This window comes from Phoxinus phoxinus, assembly GCF_949152265.1.
Source record: "Phoxinus phoxinus genome assembly, chromosome: 5".
Classification (NCBI taxonomy): Eukaryota; Metazoa; Chordata; class Actinopteri; order Cypriniformes; family Leuciscidae; genus Phoxinus; species Phoxinus phoxinus.
The window spans coordinates 32,284,194-32,301,274 of NC_136880.1; the positions used below are offsets into that span (position 1 = coordinate 32,284,194).

The 17,081-nt window shown below is 36.9% G+C and overlaps 1 protein-coding gene across 3 annotated transcripts; it reads right to left on the bottom strand.

The window, feature by feature from the left end:
* Window positions 1–1,215: 1,215 nt before the first annotated feature.
* On the bottom strand, window positions 1,216–16,840 carry diras1b (DIRAS family, GTP-binding RAS-like 1b). Of its 3 annotated transcripts, none has more exons than XM_079612027.1 (2): window positions 14,509–14,674; window positions 1,216–4,599 (listed from the first exon to the last, which is right to left on the bottom strand). In XM_079612027.1, exon 2 carries the CDS (start codon window positions 4,562–4,564, stop codon window positions 3,968–3,970), a length of 597 nt encoding a protein of 198 aa, XP_079468153.1. In that variant the 5' UTR covers window positions 4,565–4,599; window positions 14,509–14,674; the 3' UTR covers window positions 1,216–3,967. The 3 variants fall into 3 exon arrangements, with proteins under 3 accessions (XP_079468153.1, XP_079468154.1, XP_079468155.1); XM_079612028.1 differs by lacking the exon at window positions 14,509–14,674 and adding an exon at window positions 10,852–10,954; XM_079612029.1 differs by lacking the exon at window positions 14,509–14,674 and adding an exon at window positions 16,745–16,840 and having other exon boundaries at window positions 1,222–4,599.
* Between the last annotated feature and the right edge of the window lie 241 nt (window positions 16,841–17,081).

Below are 17,081 nucleotides of genomic sequence, written 5' to 3' on the forward strand. Positions count from 1 at the left end.
TCTCTCTCTCTCTCTCTCTCTCTCTCAGAAAGCAGCAGTCCATCTAACAGTCTGCATGGAAACTGCAATACTGCTGAGAAAGGAATGAGGTGGTGCAGTTGTTGGGAGGCGGGGGGCAACGAGAGAGAGAGAAAGAGAGAGAGAAGAGAATGAAGCAGTGGATCACAGTCAGGAGAGTTGATTCATGCAGGTTCCCTGGCAGCCATTGTTTTGTTCTGTGCTGCTGGTTTGATTCTCACAACATCACAGTGAAGCTCTTGATTCAACTTGCCATGTTTCTCCTCTCTCCCTGCAGGTTGCCTGCGTGAGATACAAAGGCAGTAGATCATTCAAATCTTTGGAATCGGAAAGAAATTGGCAACTTTTTACATTTGACATTTATACAGTATACATTTATACAGTATACACCCAAGGCTATAAGACGGTAATTGCTTGTTGCTTATGTGTTTTTCCCCTTCACGTTGCATTGTCATGCCATAGCATTATTAATTATTAAATGATAACCATTTTTTAAATGACTTTTCCCTTGAAACAGTAAAGAAAGGAATTACTCTTATTTTTTTCTGTAATTTAATTAGTTACTTCTGATGTAATTGCATAGACTATAGAATAATTCTATATAAAACAATAATGAATTTAATATTAAAATTTATGTTTTTAATGTAACCTTCTCTCTTTAAATACTTTGGTCAGTCCAAGAATCATTTATGCAATTTTGTATTATCTATTTAATAGAATTAAAAGAGCAGTTTCACATCCTTGAATTGGTCAACTGGTCGAGGTTGATATTGTATTTAATTAGTATATCATTGATATATATGTAAAATGATTATATTACAATAAATATATTTATATGTATATATTTATATTGTTATATAATCATTTTAGTTTTCTTAAATTAGCCAACTTTTGCCTTTGTATTTCACGGCCTTCTGCAGCACTTACTAGAAATATAGGACACTTTCAGATTTCAGCTTTACGCTGATTATTTAGTCTTCTTTGTCCCATAAAATCCTTGACTGCATGCAGCACAGTTGAGGCTTTACTGAATGTGCTTTTATGCATTACTGCTTTGTAAATTCCATCATTTGTGTATCTGAGCATCCACACCTGGGTCAGCTGTGATGTTGCCATGGAAACCAGGTTTAGCACAGGGGGTTACAATCAGATGTTTTGAAGGAGGGAAACAATAGCTTTGCTTTAATTGTTTTTATTATGAAAATCAATTTGCAGATTTATTAGAGAATATTTGCAGGTATATATCTACACATATATTAGTATATGTACACAGTATTTTCCTTCGTTTGGGATGCGTGAGCACAGCATACCATGTCTTAGGAAGACTATTGCTAGGGCATATCATTAGTTGCTAATAGCTAATCAAAAAGACCTTTTGTAAAATATTGTACAAAAATAATAAAATGCAGAGGATTTAAGTTGAAAAGTCACTTCACAGTTTTGTAGCTTGCCCTCATGCTGGCTAACATCAAGTGGGACCATGCGTAGTCTGAATTATGAAATGGAGGTCAACATTTACATACGTTTCACAGTACATTCCATTACCCTTAGGCATTTAAAGTGCTCACTGTGTAAACCAGATTTAGTATAGCAATGCATGAATGAGAATCCAGATAGATGTACAGAAAGTCCCCTGGGATTCCAGCCAAACACATGAACAGTGATTGAAGAGCTTTAAAAGGAATTGTGTCCATGGCTCATGTCTTTACATGTAGTTATATTCTTTACATACAATTTACAAGTATTTACAATAAAAAGTGCATGATGAAATGTGGTTCACGAACTGATTTTATACACAGAACTGGTGGGCATTGGCATTGCGGAGGCAAGTCCATGTTGTCAAGCCAACCAAGAGGATCACAGGTAGCTGACACTCTTCAGAGAGCGCAGACTTCCCGTGCATGTAAAATGCAAGAAGCTCTGCAGTTTTCCTCTCGTGCAGCTTGCAGTGCCTCTAATGGTATCAGCAGTGTGACTCATGCACCAGCTGAGTGGGCTTTATAGAGATTGGACACACAGATTCGGTTACAATGGATCTGAATACAGTCTAAACTTCAAACACAAGATGGATGAGGCGTTGTCCCTAATTTAGAAAAATCAGCAAAACTCTGCAAAGTGATAAAGAGGGATTTATGACTCTATAAACCATGCAGAGCAGAACTACTGTCACCATAGGGAGGTGGTAAATTATAGCACCATTTTAAGGGATGAATGTGTTGGTGGGGCATCCAGGGAACTAATATTAAAATATTAATCATGTACATCAGTCAGAGGCAACAAGCTGTCGTAATATTAGCTGACAGTAAACCGGAAACTATATATGAATTATGTTTTCAGTTCTATTGCAATGCATTTCACAGTATATCAGTAGATATCATTAAAATTTGAATTTAGTTAGGTGCATATAATGTTTGATATATTTATTTTTAATAAGTTAGTTTTTTTTTTCATACGTGGTTGTTGTTATTATAATAGCAGGTGTCATTCAAAATGCTTTATTTACAGGACAGTTCGAACTAAATGAACCTCTACACAATTCTGTTGAACCCCGTTCAAAAACTAGCTTTTTACATAACATAACATGGATAGAATAACGTTGTCTGCACAACCCGAAAACACATTAAAAGGGCTCTTTAGCGCATAATTTGTACAAGGCAATCAGCTGGTTAAATAAAAATAAAATGCTATACAATCAAGGCCCTTTATGAACACAAATGTTTCTTTTGTCAAAGGCTGATTTGCAGGGTGATTGCATTCTCTTACTGAAACTGGAACAGGTTGGCGGTATTGGACCATGAAGGACACAAAAACTGAATTTGTTTCGAGCCAAAAACTCCAGTAATGTCTGATACTGTGATGTGAATAAAATGGTTCATTCTGGAAAAACAGTTCAAATGTTTGAACAATAAATGCTTCTTTATCGTAAAACTTTTTTAACTCTCATAACACTCCATATATCTACTTCAATGTTCACATAGTCTCGGATAAATTGGGTGAGAAGACTTGCTTGTGTTAGGAGAGCCACAATTTAGTTTTGCTGCCAAAACACACTCCATATGCATTCATTTCCTGATTGATTTTAAGAGAGCTACATTTGTTATTGTCTCAATTATACTTGAAAATATGAGCAGTTCATCTTAAGAAAAATAAGATCTAGCTCACTCTAAACTAGTGGGGAAGCCATACGTGTCTACATATTGAGCAGATGAATGCCAGAGATGATTGTAATGATGATGAAGATGATGATGAGTGCTTGCTGCTTTACATAAAGTGAAGTGTCTATATGCTTTCAGATTTTAGAACTACCTTGATGTCACTGAAGGTAATCATTTTATAAAGCATCAAACATTTCTCTGGTATTTTGCTCATGTTTAACAAAATGATTGTCTTAAATATTTATTGGTATTTTTTAAGATATGTGGACATGTAAAAGTAATCATCAAAATGTTATGAGGATAACGAATAAAAGTGGATTCTACACAACCTGAAAGAAAGAATTAAAGGGTGGTTTGACTTATAAATACTGACCTTATTTCCTCAATCTGACAAGTTACGCAAAGTCTTATGTTTGGATAACATATAAATATAAAAGTCTGTATCTGCTTTAGCAACGCAGCTGCAACCATTCAATAAAAATATGTGCAACAAAAGGGCTGTGCAGCAATCGATTGCTGTCTGAATATTTCTCAGATGTGAGAGATGGTGGTGATGCTCTGTAAAATAATAGAAACAGACAAGGCAATGTGAATGAGATAGGGCTTGTTAAGGCCAAAGACTGATGGTGAAGGATGAAGTCAGAGTGAAATCCTTGTTATCGGAAATAAGCATGAAATGTCAAATAATCTCCATAAATTTTTCTCTCCTCTCTCAGTTCCTTTCCTTTGTCATTTTATCACTCTATCGCACCGCTTTATCTCACTACGTTCCGGTTCTGCCTCTAACAAGCGGTCTACATGATGCTGCATTTCCCTTTCAGCTTGTCAGCCCTGCTTTGCTTCCCAGAACGCTTGCCATCGATGTTCAAACTCATGTTCCTCTTCTTCTCCAAGTTGAGAAGCTCCTGGAACAGCTCAGTGACATTGTGGTTAGTCTTAGCCGAGGTCTCCATGAAAGCACACTTCCAGGTCTTGGACTGGGCCTCTCCATCCTCGGTCTTGACTTCCCGTTGAGTCTCGTCACTCTTGTTCCCCACTAGCATGATCGGGATGGTCTCTACGTTGCCTTTGATCGCGAGAACCTGCTGGTAAATGGGCTTTAATTCTTCCAGGGACTGCTTACTAGTGATGGAGTAGACCAGGATGAAGGCGTGACCCTTGGAGATGGACAGACGCTGCATGGCAGGGAACTGGTGGCTGCCAGTTGTGTCTGTGATCTGCAGGGTGCAGACGCTTTTGTCACAGCTGATCACCTGCCGATACGTGTCCTCCACCGTCGGGATGTAGGTGTCCCGGAAAGTGCCTTTGACAAAACGGAGCACCAGTGAGCTCTTCCCCACACCCCCTGCTCCAAACACCACCACACGGTAGTCGTTGCTCTGCTCGGGCATCTTGAGCTTTCAATTGAGCCGCTCGCTTTTTAGACCTAATAGAGAAAAAAAGAAACATTTAGATGATTGCGTACTGAATAGCCTGGGTTCTCAAACTTTTTGATGCCAAGGACCACCAAATAATATCATCTTCCTAAAAAAACAAAAACACCTGTTACATGTAGCCATTTATATTAAGATCAATTCATTTGATTCATATTAATACAAAATGTATAATATAAAATATGATATGTGATATTATAAATACAAACATTGTGCTGTATTATATTTAAATATTCTTTTCACAATACTACATGCATATTTTTATTATTTCTTATTTTATAAAAAAAATTGACAACAGAATAAAATCATGTGATTAATCTCATGATTTCTGACCAAAGTAAATGTGTAAATATATATATATATATATATAAACCATATTTACCTAATTAATATCTTAAGTGAAAATGTTTATTTTGAAAACCGTAAAAGTACATTTCTTGATTTTTTGGCCCCCGGCCCCTAAAATCACGTTGTAAAATACCAAGGCTGCATTCGAAATCGCATACTTCCCTATTAAATATGGAGATGAAAAACAGTTTGTGAGATAAATAAGTATGTCTAAATTCACAGTACTCATAAAAGAGTATAGAAAAAAAGTACCCGGATGACCTATACTTCTTCTAACGAGATTCTAAAGTGATATTTTCATCTGAAATCGCATAATCTCTTGAACATTATTTTGAATAAGTAATTACTTCACAACCGCTAAAAAAGTATGTGTATAGTATGAATATGTGTAATATGAATGTCATCTGGACATACAACATCAGTTGCGTCGCTTCACTGCCATTCATAAATCCTCTCCTGTGGCCTCGATAGTTAAGTGTCCATCGTATGCATACTTCAGGTTTAAGTCACTTTCGTCAGAATAAGATGGTGATGTAGGCTACCTTCTTTTTATTAACCACACAAAAATACAAGTTTTTTTTAACTCTACAATTAAACAACTAAGTCATTCCTTAAAAAAAAAAATATATATATATATATGCGGAATTGAATAGTAAGTGCTTTTTTATCGTAAAAAAATAATAATAATAATTAAATAGGGTCCTAGAAATGCGGTCCTGAAACTGCAGCCTCCGGTATTGCAGGAATGCCTTAGCCATGATGACACACAGACAATTGTATTGACTGATTAGAGGCCAGAACCAGAAGGACAAGAAATAAAAGCTAAATTCTTCATAAATCACTCAACATTTTGTCAGTTGTTTATATTTCTGACTATGAGTAACCATCCACATTCCCCACTCGTAAAAAAAAAAAACATCATACTGTACATCACATTTATTCTGATAGGCTGTGAATGTACCACGTCACAGCGTGTTCAGTATACAGAAGAATTGCTAGTGACTGGAAACACATCATGCATATTTAGGACACACCGTAGGTCCTATTTAAATCTATCATGCTTTAAACATTTAACATGATCATCATTTATTTACTGGGTATTTATCTTTACTTCATCAAAGTTACAGGTAGACACACAAGCACATTTAGGGATGTTTTCTTTTAAACAGGACTTAAGTGGCTTTTCTGAAGAAAGAGACATGAGCCTTGTCATCCATCATGCTATGAAATCACAATGCAACTCATCATAATGTATCTGTGCTCTGCCCTTAGACACTCTCTTGCTTTCACTGCAGTTTATAACAGTGCATTATTTATTGCCTTAGAGCCAAAACAATAATTCTCAACAGTTTTCTGCTCCTGAGCACACCATCATTCAGATGGTGGCACTATCTATCTGTCTGAGTGCAAAACGGGTTTTAGATTTTTTTTAATTAGCTTTTATATGTGCAATTTAATGTTCTCATGAATAATTTACCCAAGACACAGACCATATCCATCAGTGTCGAAGAACCGCAAACATAGAACACACATCGAATCGTGTAAAGATTTTGCAGAAGCCAGCAAGAACACAATTTCCAGGCTTTAAGTTTACACCGATTTTACCCTAAGTAATCAATAGCTCAATTTCACACTAGCAGACGAGGGATACTGAGACAACTTCAATGAAACTACCACAGTTTTAACAAGATTTCTGCTGGACTTCCATCAAAAAGATTTTAGACTTGTATAAAGTGTTGTGGTTTATTGCATTTTGAAAGTGAATCTACTTGCTGTGAAAGTTAGGGTTAGGAGAACTTTGTAAAGAGTTTTGAAAAAGTAACCTAAATATTGAGAAATTATTGCGATTGTAAAATAAATTTAAAAAAAAGAAAAGAAAAAAAAGAATAAAAAACCCTGCAAAAAACACATCTCAAGACCTTGCGACCTGTTGATATAGTGTTTAGGCCATTGCTATAAGAGTGAAAAAGTGTGTTTGTTGGGTGACAACCTTTGCTAATGTTATGGAAGAAGCATGACTTGACATGTATGAAGAATTTTGGTAATTTTAAGTGCATTTTGCATGTGAAATTTACTGCAAGCTGAGTAAATCTGGGTCATGAAAAGGAGAGGAAGGCCAAAAAAACTGCTTAATTAGTCAACGTTTTTTAACAAGACAGGTTAGTGCACATGAACGGATGTGGAAATGCTTCTCAAAGCTGGCTGCCCGAAAAATGATTCATATTGCATTATGACACCAGGCTACTTACAGTCAGGGCTTAAATGCAGCAAACATGCTTGGCAGGGTGCAGCAATCCCGACAGCAGTCAAGCTCTCATCTGAGAGAAGCCCTGGTGCCTCTCCCCCTCTCTAACACCCTGTGTGCTGTCAAATCAATGAGCAGAGGACACTGAGCCTTTGATCAATGCTAGTGTCTGCGGATTTCAGACCTCTGACAGGCTGGTGCCCCCCTCTCGCCCCTCTTAAGGTGTCACGCTTGTTTCTGCGCTGTGATTGATGTCAATCTCACTCGGAGTGCTGTGTTATCTATTCTAAGTCCTTCGCGGAAGGACCGGAGAGCCACCGTGCTTATTAATGCTGTTACAGCGCCTCACTATTCAGCCAAACTCTATTATAAATTAAGTTTGGCACGAGGAGAGATTATAATGCATGTGCCTCATTCAAGGTATCCCAACCACTCTCACAGCAATGTGCTGATGCCACCGGATTTGGGAATGACCTTGCTTTTACTGAAGTGAATTGTGGAATATATCACTCAGACATTAGGATTCGAAAGGTAATGTTTGCTGAATAGCACACGGGCATCATGCCACATACTCTTAAACAATCACAGTAAATGGAAGTGTGGGCTCAGTATGCTGGCGGTTCCACACACGCCGTGCATAAAAAACGGAGTTGGAAACAACACAAACAAATTACTCTGTTTTTCTGATTTTATTGTGAATCATTGGTGCATGTTATTCCAAAGAAACTAAAAGAACAGTCTAGAAGCAAAATGCATTAATTTGCTCTTTTGAATGACTTTCCCTTTCTGCTGTTATCACATAGGCCTTAGATAATGTTAACTAGCTAAATGTTATCTAGGCGCTAGTTTAATAAACTCACATTTGGTCTGGGCAAGCTGGTAAACATGGCCTCATTACTGACACCAGCATCTTTCTTAATTGGTGCCACCAAAAATATATATTATTTCTTTATTGATTAAGCATATTTAAAGTCATGTTTACCTGTCACATTATGAACGTAAAATAGGTTGTGAGGACTAAAGATGCCTGAATTTCAATTAAATTTGAAGCAAGCAGGAATTTTTAAATCAATTTCTAAAATGTTGAGAAAAACCTAACTGAAATTTCAGTTTTTAATTTACAATATTACCAATCAACCACTGAATATTTCACAGTAAACAATTAAGAGAATGTTAAGAATGTTTCGAAAAATTAAACAAAATAATCAAAAAATTCATACAACTGGATGGATGGATGGATGGATGGATGGATGGATGGATGGATGGATGGATGGATGGATGGATGGATGGATGGATGGATGGATGGATGGATGGATGGGTGGATAGATGGATGGATGGATGGATGGATGGATGGATGGATGGATGGATGGATGGATGGATGGATGGATGGATGGATGGATGGATGGATGGATGGATGGATGGATGGATGGATGGATGGATGGATGGATAGGTCACTGCACTGGATTCCACGGGATGCCCATCAAGCCGAGTCCATTAGCCAGGTTCTGCTCTAATCTGAGTGAGAAGCTTTGCCGCATAATATACTGTAATATACTGTAAAGAGCTGCTTTCTCTTTATCAGTCAAACCAGGCTTTCACTCTGGCAGTTTCTATTGCATATCTGCATGAATACCAATATTCTATTGAAGAAAAAATATTTTCGATTCAGAATTGACTCTCATTCTGTGGGAAGATATGCCTCACTTTACTGCATGCTAAAGATACTAAGAAGATGGAGAGGCATATGCATGCACACATTACTGTTCACATGTTCACTGGGTTGAGAAGAGAACCACGGTCAGAGTCTGAGACCAATTGATCTCTCAGTGCTCTGGGAAATCAAACTTGGGTAAAAGTGTTTGTTACTGCACGCACAGACAAAAAGAGAAAGATTTTTCTGATTAGGAAATATAACTTTTTTTTTTGTGTGGTGAAAATAAAAGCTAAACATGCTTTTTGTAACTCTGATGAAAACTACAATTTCTAAACAATGACCAAGTCAATCAAGGAGGAAAAACAGATCAATGAGTGATTCTTTTGGTTGTTGTTCAGATATAATATTCAGATGCATTGCAATAATGAAGAAATTAATTTACTTTTACAATTAGAAAACTGAAGAAAAATAATTTCCTGATAAATCACCCAAAAATGAACATGTTATCATTAATTTGTCCTCTTGTTGTAATACTTTTCATTCACCCAAACCTGTAAGACTTTTTCTTTCTTTCAGAATATCTACCTTTGAGTTCCACAGAAGAAAGAAAGTCATACAGGTTTGAAACAACATAGATTCACTTTTGGGTGATCTATCCCTTTAAAATGGATGTGTCTTTATGCCACATATGTGTGTTTGTGTATTACATGGTGTTTACAGTAAAAATTCAGACTCTTTGGGGAAGCAGGGCTACAGCCTATAAATACCCCATACACCATCTGCCATTTCTCTGCGCCAAATGTTGCTGGATTAGCCCAGTCTCATTCATTCAGCTGTGCAGGGGCATGAGAAAATGCTGTCTTGATATAAAACAGTGTTGTAAATAAATACTGGCCAGACTAAATCTAACACTCGCCTTGCAGAAATCAGTAGAGCCTATCAGATTCTATTAAACAAACTAGCATAAGAATATTCAGTGCAAAACATTTCCAATTATGTCTAAATCATTGATGTATATCCTGACAGCAAAATTAACTTTTAAAAAAAGCTGATTTTAATGACATGCAAGATTCCAAAACCCACCTTAAAGGGATAGTACACTTAAACAATTCTGTCATCATAAAAAAAAAAAAAAAATTAATACAATTAATACTTTTTGTTCATACAATGAAAGTCAATGGAGTTTAAAATAGTGGACAAAAAGTCCACAGTTTGGAATGAAATGAGGATGATTAAATTAAATAATGACAGAAATTATACCTTTAAAGGTGAACTATGCAGTTTTTTTACCTTAACCGAACAGCTTCGGAGTCATTGGAATGGTTATATAACTTTTTTTCGGGTTTTATGGTGGTCGTTTCGCACCCCCCTATCGCATGTGAGCGGAGAAAACACACTTGCAACTTTGAGCCGGCGGGCCGCCGGACGCAGCGTCAGGAAGTATCGCGTGATATCAGGTCTTGCGATGTAAAGAATTGATTTACGGCAAAAAGAAATCTGCTAAAATTCTATCATTATTGCGCTCCCTCAAGCTGTTCGAACCCGAATGAAGAAGACGTTTTATAGAGATATGTCCCGTCTGCTTTGATGTCGTTGATCTACTAGCCTCTGGTATCTGAGAGTCGCCAACAAGATTTTCAACAGTGTTGTCAAATATCTATTCTAAAGCTGAAGGGGGAGCTCTATAGAGAAACCTGCGAGCAAAAAGCGAGAATACAGCGAAGAAATTCCCAAACCAGCATAGCCCAGCTTTAAATACATCCTTACAATAACACTAAAGAACATTAATGCAAAAAAAACACACAAAAAAACAGTGCTCCACAAGACGGCAAAGAGAGCAAAAAAAATAATAATCAAGAGATAATTGAAAAGTAATAATATATAGAGTTAACCATATGCCTGACACCATATTGTAACTAACCTCATGAACTCAGAACAAATGACTATTCGTAACTGCTTCAACTGACTGGCTAATCACTCTGTTACATTTTACCTTACCACGAGTGTTCTGCAGTTTTACTGTGTCCCTGCCAGCATTGCAAGAAACATCTCTCTTGCTCTTGTCGATCAGTCCGTCAAACAGATTGCTCCTCTGTGGACTGGGCTTAGAGGCTAATCATTGCGCTTTACCTCGTCTGTCCTGCTGGATGTGCTTCCAGTGACCCAATTCAAAGGATTTAAAACTGCCAGCATGCATCCACGCCACAAAGCAAAGCTCCTGTGAGGCCGCAGCTGAGGGACAGAGTGCATGAAGGTCTGATATATCAACTATGAGATCATGCAAGATCACCGTAAACTGACGTTTATACTGAGATAATAAGATGTGTTTTTGAGGAGCTTTGTGTTTCATCTCATGGCCTACGCACTGCCAAACAACTTGCATCTTAAAACCGTAATATTGATGCTCAACTAATACAAGACCTTAGGGTGTGGAGCTAAATCAAATGTATGGATTGTCCTCCACGAATAAACTTGATTGATTTATAGCTGCCTGAGAACTTGAACATGCATTTGGCCTAAGGCTGGTCCCGGAGCTTAGTACCTTTTTCTCCATTAGCTGCTATACCTCAAATTAACTGTTAATGGCATTGCATCACTTTTTCTCGGCTAAACTGGTGGGGTTAAGTGGGTAGTAAACTGTATGGGTTTAGATACTTAATCAGTTCATCTCAAATGAGAATGCTTATTAAATTCATCATGAGCATTATTTTGAGGGATAATTGCAGCCTTTATGTGTGTGAAACAGTCACATGGCTTGTTCTCTTCCCTTTGAGCTACATCTGTCTTCCAGGTACACTTTTAATATATTTAAAGAAAAGAAAAAGTGAACACAGATTTAGATTGATTTCTAGGGTGTAAATCAGGTGTTTCATCGCGATATGATGCATCATGATACAATATTTGCAGATAATTATTATATCAAAACAAACATGCCATGATACAATTACAATTCGATTCGATTCAGGGGCCGGCGATCAAAATATAGATATCTGTCACTATAGATTTCTGAGAGAGAAGAACAGACCTAGTAAACTCACCAGGATAACACTTGACCCCCTCAATTCAGAAATACTGTCTTTAAGGTGCACTCAGTAAGGCTGTCAGAAATACTCTTATAGTATTATCACCCCCTATACTCTTATAGTTGATATTTAGAGGACAGCCATGGACAGGACATTATCGAGTCAGTCAAATAAAATCGACATCTGTTGAAGAATACCCAAGCACTACGAGCATTGTGCCAAATGAATTACTGCTTCTTGCAGACTCGCACCACTTCCGTTAAACTCAGTGTCCGAATTCACTCGCTCATTTTCATTCACTCATTCAGTGGACTATATTAGAGGAGGAATGTATGAAATCATGAATGAGGGCATAGGGCGTTTAAATCCATTTAGACATTAACACTTTTAGACATGCATTTGCAAACTTTCCTGAGCACTTCCCCTACAGAGAATCCCCACCACCATTTTAAAGTGCGTTCAACTTCGTCAAGTGGACGTTAATTTGGACAGACCCTCGACCCCTCGATTTTGACAGAGGGAGCGAGTCTACTAAAAATACACTTCAGACAGATCAATAGACCACAATGCACCATGATTGTGACATCACAGCAGTTTGTGCTTAATTTACCCCCACTCCACATAAATCTAGTGTATAATATTGCCGTTATTTTTACATTTAACCGCATTTAATAATTGTTGTAGCAACAATTAAAGTGACTGTTTTTTAACAGTTATAGTTTATTGTATTGTTATTTTTGTTTGTGTATTTTTTTATATTTAATTTAAATATATTCATATTTAATATTTGTTTATATATTTTTTTTAAATTACAGCCCAAACGTACCTAGGCCTATAGAATGGTGCATAAAACAAATTCATAAGGAAACAAACTGCAGCTCCATAGCAGATTGCAAGTGATCAAGGTTTAATATGGTTGTTCCATTTAAACACATTTCAAGGGTTCCACCAGCAGTGGTGGCACTCATGCAACGTAAGCAATGATACATCCAAGTGAACGAGACCGAGGGAAGTTAGCAAGGGAAGGGCATAAAAATTTGGACTTAAACGCAGCATTTTATACTAAGCAATTATTTGCCTCTTATTCGTCCCAAAAGTAGCAGTTTTGGACTTCAGAGTGTCATCTATAAGCTACATGGGTGCATGACGTTTCTGATGCTTTGCACCTTTTGTTTTATTCTTTTTTTATCATATTTTTGTCTTATTCTACACATCCATTCTCTGACTATGATCATAAATGCAGGCCTTTTATTTATTTAGTTTATTTTAGTAATTTTGTCAATTGCATGACATGACTGGTCATGTGATGTCAACATGTCGGGATCCACAAGGGGCCACCCCTTGGAACATAACAGCTTTTTCTAGAAATCAGATGTAGAGATCAGAGTCATCTCATGTTATTGTACATTATTTTAATTACATTTCTCAATTGAACAGCTCATTTAGGCTAAGTATGTGCAAAACTTTTTCATTAGCAAAAAATGACTATGGTGCACCTTTAAATCCCATTAAACCATTGGCCAGATGAGGTGAAGAGGTCTCAAAAGGATTTAAACACTACTGTTAGGCTACTACTTCTGTTACTTATAAAAGCATGCTATAAAAGTGTTTCTCGTTAATCACGTTCAAGCATCCTATTATTGCCTCTGGTGAAATAGCCTACTAAAAACGGATGCACTTTTGCGAATTAGTCTCCATATAAATTGCTGCATTAGATTCCATTATGAGCGCAGCCTGCATCATGTTCCGCAACAAGACTGCCATAAGAGTCATGCATTGGCTCTATACGATGATATATTATTATACTAATGCATTATGCACCCAATACGACGTCAGCAGAGCGCGGGTCCTCTTTCTCAATGTTCACGTTGCACAACCAAATCTAGCCCGTTTTGTCACTAAATTCTCCATGTAATTCCATTAATAAAAGGCTATTTAATGATGCAGAGTGACATGAATGTACAATGAATATACATAGGCTATTCTATGTTTCCCACTAAATGGATGACTGATCCTGTGCATGTGCTGGTTTACTGTTTGTCGCACACACACACACACACACACACCTACATTTATCCAATATTGAAAATGTATGCTACATATGCACTTGTGCTCAAGCGCGTAAATGGACATCTCCACGGTATAGTACGCATGTACATCTTATGTAGGCTATATCAACACGGGGCAGGTTGTTGGACACAGGAGTAAACTAAGAGTTCAGCTTCACAATATCATACGCAGCCCGTTTCATTCATAAAGAAGAGACTCTCCATAGCACTCGTGGTGCGGTCATTCACATGTCTTCTTTGACGGATAGCTATGTTGGCAAAACGCGTTTTGTCCAGAAGCATATTTCATTCTTAACATTTTTCGTTTTAGTGACTATTTGTTGTCAAAGAAAAAAAAGGCATTATTACAGTTATTGGCATTGCCGCTAACACATGATGTCCATTCAAAACAGAAAATGCTGCAAGTATTCAGCAGTCAAAGTCTAACTGAAATCTCTGTAGGCTACTGCTTGTCCGGGTTGCTTATGCTGAGCAATAAAGAAAAGAGGGGAAAAAAGACACAATATAGCCTAGGCGCTAAATAAATTAATTGATTTCATACGTCGGCGCGCGATTCGACTCACCTGAACTTAACGTAGCCTATCCGGCGTGACTGATCTTTGACTGACAGCACAGATGAATGGCAGACTACGCTAATAAGGTACTAAAGCATTTTAGACTAATAATGAAGACACGATAGAGTCCAATCTCAACGGCAGTCCTCTCTCCCTCTCTCTCCCTCTCTGTATCGCACTCACTCATACTCTCTCTCTCTCTCTCACACACACACACACACACACACACACACACACACACACACACACACACACACACACACACACACTCCTCCTCAGAATCACCATGGCTTCAGATAGAAGGTGGGAGATTTTTATCATATTGCCTATGGAGATGGATAAATTGTAGCTCCTAATATAGTGCAGATTCTCAATTTACCGAATTAATGAATCCATTCAGTACAATAATAGGCCTAGCCTATATTAAATTATTTTAAAGGGCACCTATTATGGAATTTTGAAATTTACCTTTCATGTAGTGTGTAACATAGATCTAAGTGAACAAAAACATCCTGCAAAGTTTGAAATATGAAAGTGCACCGTATATAAAGTTATTGTCTTTCAAAAGTAAGAGTCGACTCGGAGTCATTTTTATGAATCGTTAGAAGACCGAAGCTTTTTCTCTGACTAGATGACGTCAACTTGTCAAGTTATTTGAATACGATACGTCCACTTATTGCGCTCCAAGGCCAGCAGGGAAATATCATGGCGACGAGACGCTGTGTTCTGAAGTGCGACTCAAAAGCCAACTTTTTTCATCTGCCCAAGGAGGAGCATTTGAAGACTAAGTGGCTACAATTCATACAACTATACCACAGAAGTATTCCGAGCCTTGTGCTTTGTTCGCGCCATTTTGAAGACGATTGCTTTACCAACTTAAATGCAATCAAACTTGGATTCGCGAGCCAAGTGTATTTGCATCAGCTTCCTCCTCCGTATCACAACCTGTAAGTGTTATTAATAATTTTTGCTTTTATATTTTATGTAGCATGCTTAATAATTATTTTGTGTGTTGTGTAAGCACCGTTTAGCTTCTAGGTCTTCAATGGCAATTGTATTGAGATATGTGAAGTGTTTGTTGTTGTTTTCGGAGTTGTCTAAAGAATAGAGTAATACCTCGTAGTAACGTAACTGCATTTTTTTTGTGTGTAAAAACGTTATGTTTATGCATCGGGCTAACTCAAACAAAGACTGATTGTGCTTTTACAATATGAACTCTGGGCTATGCTCTCTAACATAACATTAAATTATTTATCTTATTTTTCGTTTTTTACTACAAACTATAAAGCAGTGGACTATAATCATTATTATAACACAATTTAATTGATAAAAGCATCATTGTACTCCGTGTTAAAAATAAGTATTATCTCTGTAAACACTGCTGGGTCATCTGACCAATCAACGCAGATTAGCGTCGCGCAGAGGAGGGGTTTGGAAAAACGAGTCGTTGAACGAATCATTTGGGAGTCGGTGAGCAAATCAGGTAAAAATAAATGCATATTATACGAAAACAAAAGTGTTTTTTGTTATTGCATGCATGTAAAACTGTTGTTGGGGACTCCCACAACAACATTAGGAACATTTTAAATGTCATAATAGGTGCCCTTTAAATGTAAAGCACTGAAACTTAAAATGTCATATAAATGTGTTTCATATTTAAAAAAAACAACGAAAAAAATTAATCCACTAATATAACCAAGACAAAACAAAAAAATGTATAATAAAATGTAAATAAATGTTAAAATAATATATAAAATACATTTGAATACATTAAAAAGTTAAATGTAAATACTTTGGGGGGGGGGGGGGGGCATTTAAATCAACATTTAAAAATACATTTAAATAAAAAGTTTAGAAATGAATTTAAACACGTAATATGCCTACATCAAAAAAAAATTATATATTTGTTTAATCAATTATAAATTAAATAGGTAAATACGAGGACGGTGCACATATCATAGGGGTGGTTGATTATGATTTCACTTTTCTAACTTTAGTTAGTGTGTAATGTTGCTGTTTGATCATAAACAACATCTGCAAAGTTACAATGCTCAAAGCTGAAAGCAAAGGGAGATATGTGCTTTTAAAGAAATTGCTTTTTAAGGACTACAACAAAAGTAAGGACTACACGACATTCCTCTTGGGTTAGTGACATCACCAACCCGAGAATTTACATAAACCCCCTTTTTATGTAGCTTATATAAAATAACTACACATAATAAGCTACATAAATTCATCAACTAACCAATCAGAAATGTCCTGTTGCATTCTACGTGTTGTCATTTCTTCTTGAGTCTCTCCATCATTGTCTGAATCCGGTTTGAACATAAAAGGCTAAAAGTTTTTGAAATGTTCAGCGTGTGAGTGCAAGCTGTTGAAGCTCCGCCCTCTGTGCCGGGAGCAGCAGCTCATTTGCATTTAAAGGGACAGACACAAAACGGTGTGTTTTTGCTCACCCTCAAAAAGTGACCATTTTTACATGCTATACAAAAATATTTGTGGGGTATTTTGAGCTAAAACTTCACATACACACTCAGGGGACATCAAATACTTATTTTACATCTAGTGAAAAGGACATTATA